The sequence below is a fragment of the Podarcis vaucheri genome (genome assembly GCF_965113315.1).
Source record: "Podarcis vaucheri genome assembly, chromosome: 17".
NCBI lineage: Eukaryota > Metazoa > Chordata > Lepidosauria > Squamata > Lacertidae > Podarcis > Podarcis vaucheri.
This window is the reverse complement of record NC_138755.1, coordinates 32,885,566-32,906,740: the sequence shown is the minus strand read 5'-3', so window position 1 is coordinate 32,906,740 and position 21,175 is coordinate 32,885,566. Positions and strand designations below refer to the sequence as shown.

The window sequence follows — 21,175 nt, the reverse complement described above, 5'->3', positions numbered from 1 at the left end:
GGGAAGATGAAACAGGTTTGTAAACACAACTGCTTAGATCTTTTAAGTAAACAAAGGGAGTTTACTCTACTGTGATAGGAATTTTGAGGTCTTAGATATATGGTAATGTTCATAACCGCACGTACATAGATCAGCACAGGAAGACCGACCTGAAGCCATTTTGATTCCTAAACTGAGCAAATGCTTTCTCTGCAAGGTCAAAGTGGAAAAGCCTCCCCATTGTCTTTTTCTTCGCAAACCCTGTCTTAAGGGTATGTCTGTGTTTGAATAGGGTGTGAGCCTGTGACCTGGCCCAGGAACTAAGTATTTATCATTACAAAAGACTGGCCAGGCTACCCAGGCAATAATAATAATAATAATAATAATAATAATAATAATAATAATAATAATAATAATTTATTATTTATACCCCGCCCATCTGGCTGGGCCTCCCCAGCCACTCTGGGCGGCTTCCATAAAAACCAAAAATACAGTAAAATATCACACGTTAAAAACTTCCCTGAACAGGGCTTTGACAGGGCCCTGAATCCAATCAAGTGACCTGCCAGAAAGGAGATAAGCAGACAGGAGAAAAACAACATTCAAATTTCTGTTTATTTTGTGATGTAGGTATGATGTATCTGGGGGGTGGTCTTAGGTTACACCCCTTCTGTGATGTATGTATGATGTTTCTGGGGGTGGTCTTGATCTACAGGGTGGCAATTTCAAAAGTCTTTATAAGGCCTTGCACACCATTTTTCTGAGTCCCTTCTCTCTCCTGCGGGTGAGGGGAGCACCCTGTTGCAACAGATCACTAAAGGCCAAGCCTACAGGCTGCTGTTTTGCTCCAAGTTATCCTGGTTGGTGTCTTTGTTTTTGTCCAAGGGAGCCCTCAGATTTTTCCGTTAACACTACTGAAACATTACTGTTTACAACTTCAAAAAGAGGTACAAGTAATTTTCACCTGTGAGCTGATATATATGTATTAATTAGGTATCTGTCTAAAAAGTGTTAGGAGAGGCAATAATTTTGAAATCAAACAGAAACAGAAAGAAAATAGAAGACCAAAGAAGAATTAATCCTAATCAAAGAGGGACAGTCATTTGTGGACAAAAGATGGACTTTGTGAAAGTCCCCAAAAGAAAGCTTAGCCAAGCAAAATCTAAACTGAAAGCTCAGAAAAATACCAAGATGAAGATTTTAAGGATAATCACCAAAACAAAAAAAACCTATGTGAAAACTGGAGAAGGCAAGAGAAAATGAAGGGGATAAATCAAGTTTTACTTACTTTTCAAACTAACTAGTCTTTGGATGTAAAAAGGAGCACATGAAAGCACATAGATGGATATGAAGTTTGCTTAAAGGACAGTGAAAAATGGGATGGGGAAATGGAAAGTTTTTCTTTTAAAAGGCAGCTGGAGAAGCCATCTGATGTTAGGGAAAGTGTGAGGTTTTCATTGCTGAAGCTAGAAAAGTCAAGATTGGGAAGACTTTAGCATAGGAAAGACTTGGAAGCAAGAAATGTTGGTGGATCCAGGCTGATGAAGTGTAGCTGGTAATACAATAACTGAAAGCCCTCTGCAGTGTCCTTACTAATACTTTGATAATAAGTTTTTACTGAAGCCAGGAGTAGGAGACATGAGAAGGGAGGGATTTTGGGAGCATTGCAGGCATACTTACTTCTTGTCTCTTGCTAGAAAGTCTGGAAAGTCCTTGTGTGTACCACCTTCCTGAGGTTCTAAGTTCTTTGTTTTTCATCTAGCCCTGAGAGTGGCATCTAGTAGCACCAGTAACCCTCCCTTAGAATGAATGTGCCAAGATTTTGGTAGACAGCAAGTGCCGCAGGTAGCAGCAGCAGAAGCAAAATGCACTCATCACAGCTCAGAGCATTTTACCTAATTTGAAGCTATGGGGGAATTGCAGAAGACGAGCACCAAAACATTGTTGAGGTTTTTTTGTTCCTGGAGATGTTTCTAAATCCAGAAGGTCCCAAACATGCCAGCATTTGAGGAAGATAAAAACCACAAGCAAAATGAAGGTGACTTTGCCAATTCCACGGTGGAAAAGCAAAGAAGGCATTTTGAGAATGAAGCTGCAGATGGCAATGATAAGAAAGAGGTGGTTTATCCTTGGCTCCTGTGGAGAAGGAGATGCAGAGCGACTTCTCAGGGATGTAGCAACTCCAGGACCCTGCATGAAAGTGTATTATTTCTCTTAGGAAAGTTCTTTAAGTCTGAATCTCATCTCTCTGTTGTGCCTCTCTAGATCAATGGATCATCCAGCTTCAAACAAAACTGGTGGTAGAAATGGTATTCCACGATTGAAGGACATTTGAGTGAGTATCCCTTGCTTGGCTAAGGAGAAAATCTCTATTGTGTTCCGTCTGCAACTCTTTGTGCTCTTTCAGGTTGCAGTGACAGAGTTGTCAGAAGAGGCCCTATTCTGTTTCACCACAATGAGGCTCACTGCAGGTAGGAGAAGACTTCTTCTTTCCTTCAGGCTTTGCAGAGTTCAGTGTACGTGAAGTGAGAGTCGCCTACATTTGGACTGTGCTGCTTTAGGTAAGTTCACATTCCACCACTCAGTTGTCTTTTTTCAAGACATTGTTTTTTATGTTGGTCTCTCCTTTTTCTCATTTTCTTTTCTGCTGGTCTCTTCACAGGTCTCTCCAAAGATCCTACAACACTGAGATGAAGCCAGCTCTTTCACAAGAGTCATAGAAAGCTGTGGTAAGAAAGCTGTTTTCTTTTTGTTTGTTTTTTTAAATCTCATTTTCTGTAAGATTGGTGGAAGGTGACTGGGGACAAACTAGTGATTCTAGATGTCTCTGTTCTGCCCCTCTAGATTAATGGCTCATCCAGCTTTAAATAAAATGGCGGTCAAAATGGTATTCCATGACTGAAGGACATTTAGGTGAGTATCCCTTGCTTGGCCAGGGAGGAAATCTCTGTTGTGTTCCATCTGCAACTCATTGGGCTAAGACTCTTTCAGGTTGGGGTGACTGAGTCATCAGAAGAGGCCCTATTCCGTGTCATCACGATGAGGCTCACCTGCAGGCAGGAGAAGACTTCTTCTTTTGTTCCAGCCCTTCTTTTGTTCCGGTGAGGCATCAGGCATAAGCCTGCATTTTATTAATGTTTGATCAGGACTTGTATATTAAAGAGAGAGCTTAGATTTTCAAAAGTTTCAAGCCAGCAGTTTACAACCTTGGTAATGTTTATTCTCCTAGACAAGGGCCCCTTTGATTGATAGCAGAAAACAATTCTCAAAGTCGTAAAAGCTGGAATTACAGACTGAGTGAGGACACTGACCCTATATGTTACAGAAGATAAAAAAGGCAGAAATAAATAATTAGGAATGAGTAAATAGTAAAATAATGCCAATGTGCCTCCCAGTAAAATGAGCCAGATCTTCTTTCCAAGGTTAAAGACCAAATGGAGAAGCATCTGGCTGGCAGAAAGAAAGCATTTTTTGGGAAGTCTTTTTAAAGCTGTTTCTTTCTTAAACTGAAGAGAGTTAAAGGGCAATAAATGTTGGGAAGAGCTAATGGGAAAAGCAGCTGGCTGGAGAAGGGGGGGGGAATGTAAACTGGAGAGGCTTCTTTTAAAGCGGTTTTTTACTGTGTTCCTTTTTACTAAGTTCCTTTTCTACTTTACAAAGGCCTTATTCCTTTTAAAAGGCTACCTATGTTATGTATTAAATATATTGTCTTAAATGTAATTATGCAAAGGATTTAAGAAATGCTAGATTTCATATAGTTGTAAGAGTTAAATTAAGTCAGCCACCAGCCTAGCCCTGCCAGACGGAAAGACGCCATCTGAGCAGTCCTGATATATTAGTTGTCAGACATTTGTTTAGAAACCTTCAAATGAAGGAGATCTTTCAATGTTGATGTGAAACTCAAGATCCTTGACATATGTTTAAGATAAAAATTTAAGATTAACCATTTGTTTTAGAAGGCAATAGGGCAAGAGGTGAGCTGGTAATTAAGATGCCTTGTTGAGACACATGTAAGATATATTACTACTTATTTGTCATTTATAGATGTAACAATATATAGCTCTTTGTGTTCCATATAAGGACAGGAGGATATGGGTGTATCTTCTAGGATTGGTTCTAGCAATCAGCCAATAGGAAATTCAATCAGGCTGATTGGACAGAGGTAGCCACAGGAGGAGCAAAGGGGGCTGGATTAAGGGAATATAAGTGCTGGCCATAATGGCAGGAGGCCAGGCCAGAGCTTGGTAACCATATACCACTGTGCCTCTCATTTATTTGTCTGACAAATAAATAATTATTTTAATTTCTCTATTGCTGCGTTGAATATTTCATTCCAGCTAAGCGTTAACCACAAGCAGGGTGCTACACCGGCTCGTCTTTCCTTCAGGTTTCTCAGAGTATCCCTTGCATTGCTAGGGGGAAATCTTCATTGTGTTCCGTCTGCAACTCATTGGGCTAAACCTTTTTCAGGTTGCGGTGACAGAGTTGTCAGAAGAGGCCCTGTTCTGTGTCACCACAATGAGACTCACCTGCAGGTAGGAGAAGACTTCTTCTTTTCTTCCAGCTCTTCTTTCTTTCAAGTTTCGCAGAGTTCAGTGTACGAGAAGTGAGAGTCGCCTACATTTGGACTGTGCTGCTTTAGGTAAGTTCACATTCCACCACTCTGTTGGCTTTTTTCAAGACAATTTTTTTTTGTATTGGTCACTTCTTTTTCCTATTTTCTTTTTTCTCTTCACAGGTCTATCCAAAGAGCTCTTCTTAACATCTTAAGGTTTTCTTTTTCCTGAGAGAACATTTGCAGAATGTTCTCTCAGGTTTTGCTTTTCCCCTTGTTGCATTGCTCAAAAAAAAAAAGCAAAAGACACTGGTGGTCAGCGCTCCTGGTTCCCAGGAGGGGTTAAAATCCCTGCGGTGTCTGTGCTTACGTCCAATGCAACTGCTATCTCTCTCTATCTCTCTATCCCTCTCTATCTCTCTCTGTCTATCCCTATCTATCTCTTTCTGTCTCTCTATCCCACACTGCCCAAATAACAATTGGCTCCCTTTCTCAAGTATTAGCATGGGAGGGTGGTGACTTCAGTGACTAGCATGGAGCTATTATAATGATTTGTGTTTTTAACTACTTCCCCTCTCTTTTACCAGCATAGACAATGAGGCCTATGAGGCCCCGGCATATGAGGAGGTGGTGACTACTGGCTACATATCGGGACCAACCATCTGGACCATCACCTCCAGCCCAGGGGCAACCCCAGTGGAACCCCCTCCGTACAGCGTGGTCATTGAGCCTCCTGCCCATGGAGAGACTGTGGTCGAAGCAGTAGCACCAGGCACACGCCGTGCCCCAGAGGCAGATCTACAGTCCAGGTTCCGCCTCAGGTTGCTCATGCCGCCAAAACTGCAGCGATTTGTCTCTGATACCCATGAACTCAAAGGTGTTGAAGAGTGGGCAGAACGTCCAGAGCCCCTCACCCCCCCCTCTGCTTATGAGAACGCGACTGAAGAAGAATTTCAGCCCTCCAGGCTATGAGAACAGTGCACCGTGGACAATTTTTCGTCAGACTTTCTTCGGTGGTCGTCCTGTTGCAATCCATATGATATGAGAAACATGGCCTGTGTGCAAGATGTTAGCTGCTGTACCTGCTTTTTAAGAACTCTCCCGAGATATGTGCACATACAGGTTTGAATTTCTCATGGGAAATACAAATATACAGTATATAAAAAACCGAACTTGTGTTTTCTAACATTTCCAGAATGTTCTTGGACTTACAGTGTAGACTACTTGGAAGCTGGCTTTAAAGAAGGCTGGACTGGTTGATGTAATGATTGCTGCTCCTTTTTTAAAAAAAATAACCACATCTGAAACCAAATAAACTGAGAGGGCAAATCTGGGATCAAAACTACAAACCACATCTTAATGATTTCCAAAACCTGTTTAAAACTTTGAGTCTGAGGGTTAGCAAACAGATTAATAAAGAATTCAGCTTCTGAAAATAGCACTTACTCAATCCATATTTCTTTATTGTGGAACAAACTGCATATTATGTGCAGAAAAGTGAATTTGTAAATATGTAAAATCATGTACATTGATTGTGTACAATTGAATAGCGTTACGGAGAAATGCAATTGCTTCCTGCCCTTTTAAGAAACATACTAGCTGATTACCAAGGAATGCTGTAATGAACGAATTTACAAAATAATTGGATCACAGAAAATCTGTCTGTAAATCTATTGCAGCCAGGATACAAACTGATGGAATATATCCGTTGACCAAGTCTTTTCCTCAACATTGCAAACAGTATAACTTTAAAATAAAGAAAGAAAGTCTAGTAGCACCTTATAGACCAACTAAGTTTGTTCTGCTATAAGCTTTCATGTGTACACAAAAACTTATACCAGAAGAAACTTAGTCGGTCTATAAGGTGCTACTAGACATTTATTTATTTATTTATACTGCATCAGACCAACATGCCTACCTACCTGAGTCTAATATAACTTTAAGAAACTTGAATACAGGATAATCTGTTTAACAACTGTGTTTATTGTCCAACCTATCATGTACGCTACTGGCTGCCAAAAACAGATGACAGGCCAAGGGACAGGAGAGTATGGAAACCTGGAAATGGAATGGCAAATGGGTAAAGATGAGCACGTTGCTGTATTTAGTCATCTGAAACTGGGTCCAGAATGGATGGACATAGGGCTGACCCAATCAGTCTTTTTTTGCTGCTGCAACACACAGTTGACGCATATTAAGCTTGTGGTCAACTAAGACCCCTAGCTCCTTTTCACATGTACTACTGGCAATCCATGTGTCCCCCATCTTATATTTGTGCAGCTGGTTCTTCCTGACTAAGTGTACAACCTTGCATTTGTCCCTATTGAAATTCATTTTCTTAATTTTGGCCCAGTTTTCCAAAGCAGTCATCTTGCACCTCAAGGCAGCTCTCACTTGTTGCTTAAAGGTAAAGCACGCCAGGCACTTCCACTGCCTCCCGCAGTTTGGCCAAACTCATGCTGGTAGCTTCAAGAACACGGTCCAACCATCTTGTCCTCTGTCGTCCCCTTCTCCTTGTGCCCTCCATCTTTCCCAACATCAGGGTCTTTTCCAGGTAGTCTTCTCTTCTCATGAGGTGGCCAAAGTCTTGGAGCCTCAGCTTCACGATCTGTCCTTCCAGTGAGCACTCAGGGCTGATTTCCTTCAGAATGGAGAGGTTTGATCTTCCTGCAGTCCATGGGACTCTCAAGAGTCTCCTCCAGCACCATAATTCAAAAGCATCAATTCTTCGGCGACCAGCCTTCTTTATGGTCCAGCTCTCACTTCCATACATCACTACTGGGAAAACCATAGCTTTAACTATATGGACCTTTGTTGGCAAGGTGATGTCTCTGCTTTTTAAGATGCTGTCTAGGTTTGTCATTGCTTTTCTCCCAAGAAGCAGACATCTTTTATTTTTGTGGCTGCTGTCACCATCTGCAGTGATCGTGGAGCCCAATAAAGTAAAATCTCACACTGCCTCCATTTCTTCCCCTTCTATTTGCCAGGAGGTGATGGGCCCAGTGACCATGATCTTCGTTTTTTTTATGTTGAGCTTCAGACCATATTTTGCGCTCTCCTCTTTCACCCTCATTAAAAGGTTCTTTAATTCCTCCTCACTTTCTGCCATCCAGGTTGTGTCATCTGCATATCTGAGGTTGTTGATATTTCTTCCGGCAATCTTAATTCCGGCTAGGGATTCATCCAGCCCAGCCTTTCGCATGATGAATTCTGTATATAAGTTAAATAAGCAGGGAGACAATATACAGCCTTGTTGTACTCCTTTCCCAATTTTGAACCAATAAGTTGTTCCATATCCAGTTCTAACTGTAGCTTCTTGTCCCACATAGAGATTTATCAGGAGACAGATGAGGTGATCAGGCACTCCCATTTCTTTAAGAACTTGCCATAGTTTGCTGTGGTCGACACAGTCAAAGGCTTTTGCATAGTCAATGAAGCAGAAGTAGATGTCCTTCTGGAACTCTCAAGCTTTCTCCATAATCCAGCACATGTTTGCAATTTGATATTGATTATTAATTGGCTTGGAGCCAGATGGGCAAGGATCACAGAGGATTGCTTACAAAGAGCTTCTTAAGAGCAGTTATAACCCTTTGGACTTTGATCATTATGATAAATGGTTATTAAGGCAGCAGCTCAGGTACAGAGTCACTCTTTATAGTTCCCTTCCATGTGTGCTAAGTGAAAACCAGCCCTTGCCAATTTCTTCCTAAGTTATTCTCTTCCTGAAAACAACTTTTTGTCAGGGAACATGTCACATAACGTCGCCCTGAAAGAGAAGAGATTCCTCTTCACGTCTGAGTCTGTTGCTGAGGGACATTCAGGTGAGTGAATGTGGCTTTCCTGTCCAGCAGTTTGGTGAATGCAAAATGTTACTTTCTAATAGCCTCTTCTGAGGCCTCCAATTTCCGAAGGAATGGAAGAGAGTAAGCTTCCAACCATGAATATTTTCAATTCTTGCTCCATCCCCACCTGACGGCTCAGGTGGCTTTCACTGGTCTTAATACAGCAGGTTTAGTGCTTGTTATGTTTGCTCAGTGATGGGTACGGTCTTGCTTTGAACTCTTTAAAAGCAGAGCTGTCAACTTTTCCCTTTTCTTGAGAGGATCCTATTCGGAATAAGGGAATTCCCCTTTAAAAAAAGGGAAATGTTGACAACTATGCTTTAAAAGTGCTTTTTTCAATTATTTACAAGAGAGCCTGAAAGAACTGGATGCATAATGCTCTAACAGTCAACTCAGCAAACCGGCGAATGCCTGATCTTCTCAGGAAAACACCAGAAGCTGCCCTATACAGTGGTGCCTTGGAAGTTGAACAGAATCCGTTCCAGAAGTCTGTTCGACTTCCAAAACGTTCAGGAACCAAGGTGCGGCTTCCAATTGGCTGCAGGAAGCTCCTGTAGCCAATCGGAAGCCGCATAAGCCACGTCAGACGTTCGGGTTCCAAGGAAGGTTCGCAAACTGGAACACTCACTTCTGGGTTTGAGGTGTTCTGAAGCCAAAACTTTAGACTCGCAAGGCGTTTGGGATCCAACGTATGACTGTACTGAGTCAGACAATTGGTCCATCTAGCACAGTGTTGTCTACACTGACTGGCAGCAACTCCCCCCCCCGGATTTCAGGCACAGGTCTGTCCCAACCTACCTGGAGATGGTGCGGATTGAACCTGAAGCATTATGCATGCAAAGCCAGTGCTCTATCACTGAGGTATGTACGTTCTCAAATGTCATCCCAGGGGTTTCTTTATATAACTGCTTTCTAGCAAACCCAGGTGGATGTTTGATGTACTTGTGGAGGGTATTGTGACCTCTGAAAAGCTCAGAAAAAAATGTTGCTTTTAAATAATAATAATAACAATACAATGGCAACTCAGCTATACAGCTGCAAATAAAACATTTTAAGTGTGTTTTAAGTGCAGTATACAATGTGATACTAGGTGGCAATGGTGAGCCTTATGGAAAATTCAATGTGTTTTTTAAAATGCTTTTTTATATATACAAAAAAAGCATTTTCAGAACATTTTTTATAGGTGCATAGATTCCACCTGGATTGGCTTCCAGGCTAACTAGTGCAGCTTAGGCAGCCTGTTCCTATACAGTTGACAACTAAATGAATGAGAGAAACCTGGCTTATTTTTGTTTTTTTTCCTTTCCACCCGTGTAGATAAACTGTGTGACCAGATCAGTGATGCTGTTCTTGATGCTCATATTAAGGTTGATCCAGATGCTAAGGTTGCTTGTGGTAAGTCTCATCTCTGGCCTAGCAGAGCAAATTACAGAGGGTTTGTGTTTTGTGTTTCGTTACATTTTTGCAGGGTTTTTTTTTTAAGTGTGCAGTAAAAAATGCAGGTGTTCATTACTGAGGAAGAAATGGCCTTTCCCCAACGATAAGCTTTATTTCTGGGGAAATAAATATTCCCTTTCCCCCTCTCAAGGTGATGCATCCATTGCAGCTTGAAGCACCTGGTGTACTGCAGCTGGGCAACTATTATTGGCATGTATTGACCACTTCCTGTGTCAGCACAACTCCTCTGTCCATTTCTGCACTATTTTGAACCCCTGTAACATCTATTTTTCTGACTATTTTAGTAGGTGAACAGCCAAAATGCTTATATTTATTTTTTAAACAATAAGGCAGGGGGAAGAAACTGAATATGGAGAACATCAGCAAGACTCCTCACTTCTGTACAGCAGACTACCACTATTATATGTGTGTCCATTTGTGCAAGCTTCATTCTAGAGCCTAAGCTATTCAACATTACCCAGAACTATAGCGCATTGTCTGCCTAGTTTAATTATAAAGGGGGGGGGGAGTAGCAAAGAGGTGTTCCCCCTGTGTTGTAATTGTATCCCAAGTGGTTGCAAAGAGTCATCATAATTTAAACATTTCAAGCCCAGTGTCGGCTAAATTCTAGACAAAGATTCCACAGTGGAGAGCAGGACCTTAAAGCTAAGGCCTCCGTGCTACTAGGAATTAGGTGTTGGAGACAGTACACAACAAAAGGGCTAATGCTGAAATTGTTTTACCAATTGGCAAACAAAAGCTTTATAGCACAATTCTATACACATCCATTAAGGGACGCGGGTGGCACTGTGGGTTAAACCACAGAGCCTAGGACTTGCCGATCAGAAGGTCAGCGGTTCGATCCCCGCAATGGGGTGAGCTCCCGTTGCTCTGTCCCTGCTCCTGCCAACCTAGCACGTCAAAGTGCAAGTAGATAAATAGGTACCACTCCGGTGGGAAGGTAAACGGCGTTTCCGTGCGCTGCTCTGGTTTGTCAGAAGCAGCTTAGTCATGCTGGCCACATGACCTGGAAGCTGTATGCCGGCTCCCTCGGCCTATACAGCGAGATGAACGCTGCAACCCCAGAGTCGGCCACGACTGGACCTGATGGTCAGGGGTCCCTTTACCTTTATACACATCCATTAAAACAAAAACAAAATTGTATACTCCTGGGCAGTGCTGTTTTTCTCGAAAAAGAGGTGCCAGAACTCACCATGAACATCGTCCTCATTCTCTTCAAATGGCAATGGCGCCCACTTGAGAGGTGCTAGAACTGAGCTCTGGCAAGTTTTGGCTGAAAAAATAGCCCTGCTCCTGGGTCAGGGGATATAGAATTATAGCTTTACAGTGCAATCTGAACCATGCCTGCTCAGAAGTAAATTCAGTGGGACATACTCCTTCGACACTGGGATTATAGGGTTGCCATATTTCAAAAAGTAAAAAAAAAGGACCCCACACAAATTGTTGAAGACTCTGGAGTTCTTGAGAATTTTTTCTTTTAATGCCGCCTTTTGGAAATTCCCCCCGGGCATCAATTCAACCTTTGAAATCCTGTTAATGTCCAGGGAAATCAGGACGCATGACAGCCCTATGAGATTAGAAGTGCCGCCTAAACTGTTTAATTATTGAACCAATTAAAATTTGCAGGACTAGTAATAACAGCAGAACCTACACCCTTCAACTTCATGTAGAAGTTGTGTCAGTATCATTTACAAGGGCTGGAAACTTACAGCCAAGGGGGCATATCAAAACATGGCAGGTGATATTGATCACAGACTATTAGCTATTTACTATTAACTGGCTTGGAGCCAGATGGGCAAGGATCACGGAGGACTGCTTACAAAGAGCTTCTTAAGAGCCGTTATAACCCTTTGGACTTTGATTATTATGATAAATGGTTATTAAGGCAGCAGTTCAGGTACAGAGTCACTCTTTATAGTTCCCTTCCATGCATGCTGAGTGAAAACCAGCCCTTGCCAATTTATTCCTAAGTTATTCTCTTCCTGAAAACAACTTTTTGTCAGGGAACATGTCACATAATGTTCCACCTTTGAAATCCCATTAACGTCCAGGAAATCAGGACGCATGACAGCCTTATGAGATTAGAAGGGCAGCCTAAACTGTTTAATTATCGAACCAATTAAAATTTGCAGAACCTATGCCCTTCAAAATGCAAATGCCCCCCAAAATGGAAAGGTCTTTACTTGCAAGTCGTCGCCATTACAAAGGAGAATGTTCCATTTGGACAAGGCCCTGCTCCGAGTGGATATGTGCCTAATTTCAGGTATCCAGGACAAGGCCTTAACTGGATGCCTTAAAGATACAAGCAGGGACATAAGTGCACACTGTCTATATTGGGGAAAATAAATATTTGGTGTGTGTGTCTATCTATCTATCTATCTATCTCACTATATAACTAGCTTTCTTGAATTATGTTTCTGCAGAATGTGTGGCCAAAACTGGGATGATCTTGCTATGTGGTGAAATTACCTCCAAAGCTATCATTGATTACCAGCAAGTAGTGAGAGAAACCCTTCAGAAGATTGGTTATGATGACTCTTCCAAAGGTGGGTTGTTGTAACTTGAATAAGCCACTGGAGATAGACCAAGTATGGATTCTGTTTAAGAGGAAACAAGTAGGTGCTCATCAGAGTCTCTTGGTGACTATTATGTTATTTTACCTAAAATCTACTCATTTAACAAGCTTCACTAACTGCTGTAAAAGGTATTGTGTGAAATGAGTAGTTTGAAGCAGCTTCTACATGTTATAAGGAGCACCGTCTCTTTGGAACAGGCATAGGCAAACTCCGCCTCGCCCCCAAATGTTTGGGACTACAACTCCCATCATCCCCTGGCTATTTAATGAGCATCCGTTCTGAATTGTTTCTGGGAAGATTCAACGATGTTGTGTCGAAACAAGTGTTAGCCCACAGTTTCCAGTGCATTTAGTCATCGTTTCCCTTTCCGTTTTTTGCAAAAAGTCAGATATTTTATGGTAGCAGGTTTGTTGCGCAAGACCTCACCATCAATTTAAATTACACAACCTGAATATATTGGAATGTGATTGAATCCCACTCAAAATTAGTGACAGCCTGTGCAGTACAATGTGTCCAAATGGTTAAAAGGAGATTGATTGCAACAATTGCTCCTCCTATGACTCAGTGAGTTTTATTTATTTTCCCAGCAATTATGATGTTTAGGTGAAAATGGTAAATGCATTGGCCACCATCAAACACTGAGTTAAGTGTAATGAAATCCAGATGTAAAAGATACAGAGATGCTGAATTAGAATTAAAATTGAGTTGAAAACCATGCAAAACTCCACCACAAAAGGAATTTAATGTTCAGTCCACCTGGAAATCATACGAACTACTTGCAGGTGTCATTCAGAGATTTTTGGAATTAATTCAGTGATTAGTTAATTTGAATTAATTCATTCCAAGCACTGGTGTGATGTGCCAACCAGGCCTCTGCGTCCAAGCCAGTTGCCCGTTATTGTGGCTTGCTATTCACTTCACAGGGTTGGATTACAAGACTTGCACTGTGCTGGTAGCTCTGGAGCAGCAGTGCCATGAGATCAAACAAGCCATCACCGAGGGGAAGACTGGGGATGATATTGGAGCTGGAGACCAGGTAACACGCTTCTGTTTGGGTTCCCACCCTCTTCTAGGAAGCACTTCAGGCCCCTACATTTTCTGTCTGTGACCCCATCTGCATTGTACATTTAAGGCAGTATCATACTACTTTAAGTACGGTAGTCATTGCTTCCCGCAGAATATCCTGGGAACTGTCTTTTCTTAAGAGTGCTGAAAGTTGTTAAGAGAACCCTCTATCCTCCTCACTGACCTCAAATTTCCAGAGTTCCCTGGAAGGGCGATTGATTCTTCAGCACTCTGGGAATTGTGGCTGTCTCTTGGAAATTGTAGCTCAATTTTAGAGGGAAAGAAGGGGAAGAGGTTAGCTGCCTCACTTCTACCTGTGCATGTGTTGCTTTACAGTGGTACCTCTGGTTGCGAACGGGATCCGTCCCAGAGGCCCATTCACAACATGAAAGGAAAGCAACCCGTGTCTGTGCACGCACAGGTCGTGATTCGCCGCTTCTGCGCATGATGTCATTTTGTGCGTCTGCGCATGCGCGAGCGGCGAAACCCGGAAGTAACCCTCTCCAGTACTTCCGAGTCGCCGCAGGACGCAACCTGAAAAAACGTAACATGAAGCAAACGTAACAAGAGGTATGACTGTATAGTGGTACCTCAGGTTACATAGGCTTCAGGTTACAGACTCCGCTAACACAGAAATAGTGCTTCAGGTTAAGAACTTTGCTTCAGGATAAGAACAGAAATCATGCTCCGGCAGCACGGCGGCAGCAGGAGGCCCCATTAGCTAAAGTGGTGCTTCAGATTAAGAACAGTTTCAGGTTAAGTACGGACCTCCAGAACGAATTAAGTACTTAACCTGAGGTACCACTGTATTGCCGATCTGCACTCGAAGTTGTAGAAGAAGCCAATATGCTTATGGTAAATATAGCCATGTGATTTCTAACGCAGGGCTTGATGTTTGGTTACGCCACCGATGAAACTGAGGAGTGCATGCCCCTAACTATCCTTCTTGCGCATAAACTTAACGGGAAGATTAAATCCCTGGAGAGAAATGGAGTTCTGCCCTGGCTTCGACCCGATGGGAAAACACAGGTTGGTATATACCGAGGACTGTCAAATAAAATGAGCAGAGCTGAAATCTGAAAAAAGTGAGACGTGCTTATGTCCCATTGAAATTATCCATTCAAATGCTCATGTGAACATGGTCAAAGCTATGCTGAAGCTAGAATATTGTAAACAATCAACATATGGATACAGTTCATCCCTGGCCTAGTGTGGACAACTGGCAGGGCCAAGTGGTATCAAGCTTTTGCTGGGCTCTACAGCTTCACCCAACAAACTGTTTGTCTGCTTGAATCATACCCTATGAACATAAATCAAGCCCTGCTGGGTCAGGCCAGAGGTCCATCCTCCACTTCAGCATCCTGTTCTCAAAGCGGCCAAGGCAACTTCCTGTGTCCCAGCTAAAGTCACAGTGATCTGTGTGAACTCTGCTTTCTTTTCTGCAGGATAGAATGCTGATCCGATATCCTACCTGTAGATTGGGTTTAATAAACATTAATAAACATCCTTTAGCTTCCACAGTCCATCAATCCTGACTACTACGGTAGTAAGCTAGCTGGTTAGGTAAAGGTAAAAGTAAAGTACCCTTGGACAGTTAATTCCAGTCAAAGGCAACGATGGGGTTGCAACGCTCATCTTGCTTTCAGGCCGACGAAGCCGGCGTTTGTCCACCAACAGCTTTCCGGGTCATGTGGCCAGCATGACTAAACCGCTTCTGGTGCAATGGAACAGAAACCAGAGCGCACGGAAACGCCGTTTACCTTCCTGCCACAGCGGTACCTATTTATCTACTTGCACTGGTATGCTTTCAAACTGCTAGGTTGGCAGGAGCTGGGAAAGAGAAATGGGAGCTCATTGCATCGTGGGGATTCAAACCGCTGGCCTTCCAATCGGAGAGCCCAAGAGGCTCAGTGGTTTAGACCACAGTGCCACCTGCATCCCCTTTGCTAGCTGGTTAGCAGCAGGTGGATGAATCTTTCTTGATATACAGTGGTGCCTCGCAAGACGAAATTAATTTGTTCCGTGAGTTTTTTCGCCTTGTGAAGCACGGTGTCGGAAAAGTTTTGGAAAAGCTTCAAAAATCACCAAAGTCTTCAAAAACCTCAAAAAAGGCTACCACACCGCGTGCTATGAGTTGCTCCTCGAAGTCAAGTCGCAACTGTATTAACGGTTTTAAGAAAAAGGAAACAAACTTGCAAGACGTTTCCGTCTTGCGAAGCAAGCCCATAGGGAAAATCGTCTTGAGAAGCAACTCAAAAAACCAAAAACCCCTTCGTTTTGCGAGTTTTCCGTCTTGCGAGGCATTCGTCTTGCGAGGTACCACTGTACCAGGATAGCATTCTCTGCACAATATTCCAAGTAGTCGGTGGCTACTGACCTTGATGGCTGTGTTCTTCCTTCACTGCTGAAAGCAGTATTTTACTGAATATCAGTTTCTGGAAACTACAGGATGGGAGAGTGCTCTTGGTCCTCAGGTCCTGCTTGTAGGAATTTGGTTAGCGACTGTGAGAACAGGATCCTGGAGCAGATGGGTCATTGGCTGGATCCAGACACTCTTATTATGTTCTTATTGTCTATACCGATTCATGTCTGCATTGCAGTAAAAGGAAAATTAAAGTGACTAATAGAAAGGTTCTATTGGGAGTTCGGTGGAACTTACTTTTTAGGATCAGGATGCAATAAAATAATGCAACATAAGATAGCGGAAGATAGATGAAAAACAAAACAGTAGCTCAGGCTTGTTCAGCAGAGTTGTATAAAGTGGCGGAAGCAAAAAATATAACTGTTTAAACCTACGGCCAATCTTGTAGGTCACGATGGAATACCGAGAAGTCGGCGGTGCGCTGGAGCCAATCCGAGTGCACACCTTGGTCATTTCTGTACAACACGCTCCTGGGGTGCCATTGCAGAAAATACAGAAAGAGCTGATGGACAAAGTTGTGAAAGAAGTGGTTCCAGCAAAATACCTGGATGAAAACACAGTCTATCACCTCCTGCCGAGTAAAGCCTTTCTAGCAGGTGGTCCTAAGGTATTGTACCCTTAACCTCCAAACCTCTAGATATACAATAATGAGAGAGAGAGAGAAAGCATGAATCTGACTGGTTTTTCATTTGTCCTGCCTCTTTCTATGGGGAAACAACTGCTGTTTGCCGCTGAATCAGAACAAATGTCAATCTGCCGGGGGGGGACGGGACATTTGCCAAAGCTAGTAAATGAGATAGAACACAACCCCAATGCAACAAACAAAGTACCGCAAGGTTACCAGGCTATTGCTTGATTTAAATCTTAAATTTCTACCCTTGTTTGTAGTTTCCCTTTAACCTGAGGCTGCTTAAAAAAGACATTTGTGCTCCAAACAGTTTGTGCGCGTGTGATACCACTGTTGTAGTGGAAACCTATACATGCCTCCTCAAAAGTGTGCCCTGTTGATTTATGTTTACACCTAAATAAGTGGGCATGGAATTGCAATCCCGGTGCCAGGCTTTTTACACTGCAATGACATAGTGAAGCGGTTATGATCTTGAGAGATGAATTTGACACTCTTATTGTTAGCAAAGTAAACATCCTGGTGATTTTTTTTATTTACTGTATTACTGCTCTATAAGACTCATTTTTTCCCTCCTAAAAAGTAAGGGGAAATGTGTGTGTGTCTTATGGAGCGAATGCAGGCTGCGCAGCTATCCCAGAAGCCAGAACAGCAAGAGGGATTCAGAATATTTTTTTTCTTGTTTTCCTCCTCCAAAAACTAGGTGCGTCTTATGGTCTGGTGCGTCTTATAGAGCGAAAAATACAGTATTTAAAAAATGTATTTCTTTTCTTTTCAGGCTGATGCTGGCCTGACTGGCAGAAAGATCATTGTGGATACCTATGGAGGCTGGGGTGCTCATGGAGGCGGTGCTTTTTCGGGGAAAGATCCCTCCAAAGTTGATCGTTCAGGAGCCTATGCAGCTCGCTGGGTGGCAAAGTCCCTGGTGAAAGCAGGCCTTTGCAGGAGAGTATTGGTGCAGGTAAGAGGGGGCCAGTGGAGCCTTGGACATAGGCGCTGACTCCATGGGGCTTGAGGGGGCCCGAGCCCCCTCAAAAATTCGTTTGGGGGGGCTCCGCCCCCCCAATAATCTCCGGCGCCCCTCCAGCAGAGCGCCATCGCCGCCGCTCCTCCCCCAGCCCAAAATGCACAGGGCCGGGCTGCCTGCATGCCTCCTGCCCTCCCTCCCGAGCAAAAGCTCCACCCAATTTCCTTCGGAGCTGATTAATAGGCGCAGCACGCTCTCCCCTATTCGCTCACGAGGAGGCGGCGCCACTTTATTTGCATATTCATGAGCTTATTTGCATATTCATGAGCTTTCCCGGGGGGCCCCCCAATATTTTTTATAAGTCCGCGTCCCTGGCCTTGGACCAAATGTGGGGGAATTGCACAACAGAGTTGAAACCCAGTATGTTTGGAGGAAAGCCTTCATGTTGAGTGCTGCTTGATTAAAAGCTGCTTGGGACAACTCTGCACCGCGGGTAACCTTAGGTGGTGTACACACTGCCGTTTACTCTGCATCCAATGAGCTCTCACCAGTCGTTTGGGAAGCGGTAAAAGGTAAAGTTAAAGGGACCCCTGACCATTAGATCCAGTCGTGGCCGACTCTGGGGTTGCGGGGCTCATCTCACTTTATTGGCTGAGGGAGCCAGCGTACAGCTTCCGGGTCATGTGGCCAGCATGACTAAGCCGCTTGTGGCGAAGTAGCGCACGGAAACGCCATTTACCTTCCCGCCGGAGCGGTACCTATTTATCTACTTGCACTTTGACGTGCTTTCGAGCTGCTAGGTTGGCAGGAGCTGGGACCGAGCAATGGGCACTCACCCTGCCGCGGAGATTTGAACTGCCGACCTTCTGATTGGCAAGCCCTAGGCTGTGGTTTAACCCACAGCGCCACCTGGTACAGCCATTCATATCTATCCTGTTGTTTCTTACTAAGTGCTGCTTTTCTGATCTGTTGTTCCCAAAACCAAATTTGATCTGAGCTGAGAAAAAGCATGACCTAATGCTGTTTTAAGCCAGCCATGTGTGCACAGCCTAAGTCTCGTTAGAGGAGATCGTGAAAAACTGTCCTAGGCTGTCTTTATTGAGTAGCACCAAATCTTTCCCTTGATAGAGTTGGCTTGAAACATTCGAAGAACTCTGTTTGCAGCTTTCCTCCCCTTGGATTTTTCTATAGCTGTTACTGATTTTCTATTTGCGAATCAAGGTTATCTTCCAGGCAGCATCCTTAGTCAATGGGAACCATTGCGATGTTACAAATGCTGCGTTTATTGTGGACATTTCTTCAACTGTGTGATAAACAACAGGGGTTAATTGCATTCATAAAATGTATTAATTTTATGGGGGTGTGGGTACCTAAGTACATAACTGCTGTGCCTCATGTTGGTACTATGGGTAGCACAGATTATACCAGTGTTTCCTCAAATCCTCTAATTATTAAGGGGTCCCTTTTCTGAATGAAACTTGGAGAGATGCTTCACACTTGCATCCAAAGTGGTTTAAAGAGTCAGTGTGGTGTGGTTGAGAGAAGGTGTTGGACTTAGACAAGGGCAACCCTGGTTCAGGTATCCACTGATAAAGTAACCAGGAACAGATCCCAAGCTGTAATGCTATCAGTTCATATGAACTCAAATACTCTTGGAGCTCTGTCGTCCAGTTCAGTTTACTTGCCATAAAAAGGAACAGCTGGGCAATGCTCAAGTTGTGCCATTACATATGCAATGTAAGAAGTATCCAGTGTTCTTCACTAAGAGAAGGGTTCATCTTTCCATGTGATACTTCTCCATTTGCCAAGAACTCATATGTGGAGTGGAGTGGACCTGGAAGAAGATTCCACCTAAACATTAGGAAGAACTTCCTGACCGTAAGAGCTGTTCGACAGTGGAATTTGCTGCCAAGGAGTGTGGTGGAGTCTCCTTCTTTGGAGGTCTTTAAGCAGAGGCTTGACAACCATATGTCTGGAGTGCTCTGATGGTGTTTCCTGCTTGGCAGGGGGTTGGACTCGATGGCCCTTGTGGTCTCTTCCAACTCTACAATTCTACAGCGAACTTTTATATCTTTCAGCTGTCTTACGCGATTGGATTGAGTCACCCACTGGCCATCTCGGTGTTCCATTACGGTACTTCGGACAGATCAGAAGATGAGCTGCTGGATATCATTCAGAAGAACTTTGACCTTCGCCTTGGGCCAATCATAAGGTTTGTCCTTTTAAAAATGGATCTTTGGATGCCTACGGTAAAGTTTTCCCTCCAGATGAGAGACCAAGAACGTGTCCTCACCTTAAGAGTGCACCCAGTGGATTTCTCACTTTGAAGAGAGGTCAGGATTCAACCCGCCACAGGAGTTTGCTTGGGGACTCTTTAGATAGCGTTTGTTAGTCCCGTGCTACACCTGGTGGGCTCAGCCCAACTTAGAAGAGAGGACCCCTAAGAGCTCTAAACTAATCAGGGAAACCTTCTAGAGAACCTAAGTTCCATTCTTATCTCAGATGGTTGGAATAAAATGGTCTGAAATGATGGAGCGTTTGTCCCTACTACCATCATCCAGTCCATTTATCTGAATGGAACGGAACTCCCTTCTGTTTATTCTAGTCATATGTGAGGAAAAGGTAAAAGAGCTCGCCATCTGAAAAACCCTTAAGGAAGAAGGTTAAAAGTAAAAAAAAAACCCTACTTGACCCATTCAAGATGTGGCGTTGTCTGTCTTCATTCATCCCATCCCATCCCAATCAGGACATCTGAAGCTTCAGCAATGAAACAGTTTAGACAGAGCTTACATAGAAGCTGGGGGTTCCACCCATTCCTAGCTCTCAGACAGGCCCTGATCTGAGCAGGTGCTTTCACACTGTTCCCCTTACTTCTGAGTAGCCTGAGAAGCCTTACTTCTGAGTAGCCTTACTTCTGAGGATTTCGCTGCTAGTCTTGTGAGGTAATAGAAATATGTTTTCTTTGCCTACAGAGAACTGAACTTGAAGAGTCCCATTTATCAACAGACTGCATGCTACGGGCATTTTGGAAGAGAAGAATTTACATGGGAACAACCTAAAAAGCTGCTTTACTAGTTAGGGGTTGCTTCCAGATTGGCATTTATTGTGGAATACAACAAATTACTCACAGTATCCACACAACATTGTTGGCATCAAAATGCAGCCTGTATTAATCCCTGCATTGAATCTGGGTTTACCCTTTTCAGAAAAACCAGATTATGGTTTTTAAAAATGTTGACTCTCAAAAAGAAGGGGGGCAAGGTTTGAAAGAAGGCAATCAAATCTAAAGGGTCCGGAGGAATAAAATGTGAAGTTTCTGCGAATAAGTCATTTTATAAGCTTTTAAATATAACTTCATTACTTTTCTGTGCCTCATTGATTTTTATTAGGGTAATGGTTTGAAAGTAGAACAGGTCCCGGGCTGCAGTATGAAAGAACAAAAGTTCACCACCTTACTGAAGCTAAGCAGGTCTGGGGGTGGTTTGTGTCTGGATGGGCGACTGTCTGGGAACTACATGTACATTGCCATGGGTTCCATGACAGAAGAAAGGTGGAACAGGAATATAAGAAAATAAAATTATGTGTGTTTGTGTGTGTGTGTAGGTAGGTAAGGTAAAGGTAAAGGGACCCCTCGTGACCAACTCTGGGGTTGTGACACTCATCTCGCTTGATTGGCCGAGGGAGCC

The 21,175-nt window shown here is 43.3% G+C and overlaps 1 protein-coding gene and 1 long non-coding RNA gene across 2 annotated transcripts; both read left to right on the top strand.

Moving 5' to 3' along the window:
* Positions 1–2,432: 2,432 nt before the first annotated feature.
* LOC309522119 lies at positions 2,433–5,249 on the top strand. The gene is made up of 3 exons (XR_014214861.1): positions 2,433–2,708; positions 2,824–2,892; positions 4,450–5,249. It is a non-coding gene; the product is annotated as an uncharacterized lncRNA (long non-coding RNA).
* A 2,926-nt stretch (positions 5,250–8,175) lies between these two features.
* Positions 8,176–20,855, top strand: LOC309521924 (S-adenosylmethionine synthase-like). Its single transcript, XM_082205085.1, has 9 exons — positions 8,176–8,355; positions 9,694–9,771; positions 12,258–12,380; positions 13,334–13,446; positions 14,361–14,504; positions 16,286–16,504; positions 17,301–17,483; positions 19,568–19,701; positions 20,462–20,855. Exons 1-9 carry the CDS (start codon positions 8,283–8,285, stop codon positions 20,562–20,564), a joined length of 1,170 nt encoding a protein of 389 aa, XP_082061211.1. The 5' UTR covers positions 8,176–8,282; the 3' UTR covers positions 20,565–20,855.
* Positions 20,856–21,175: the final 320 nt, after the last annotated feature.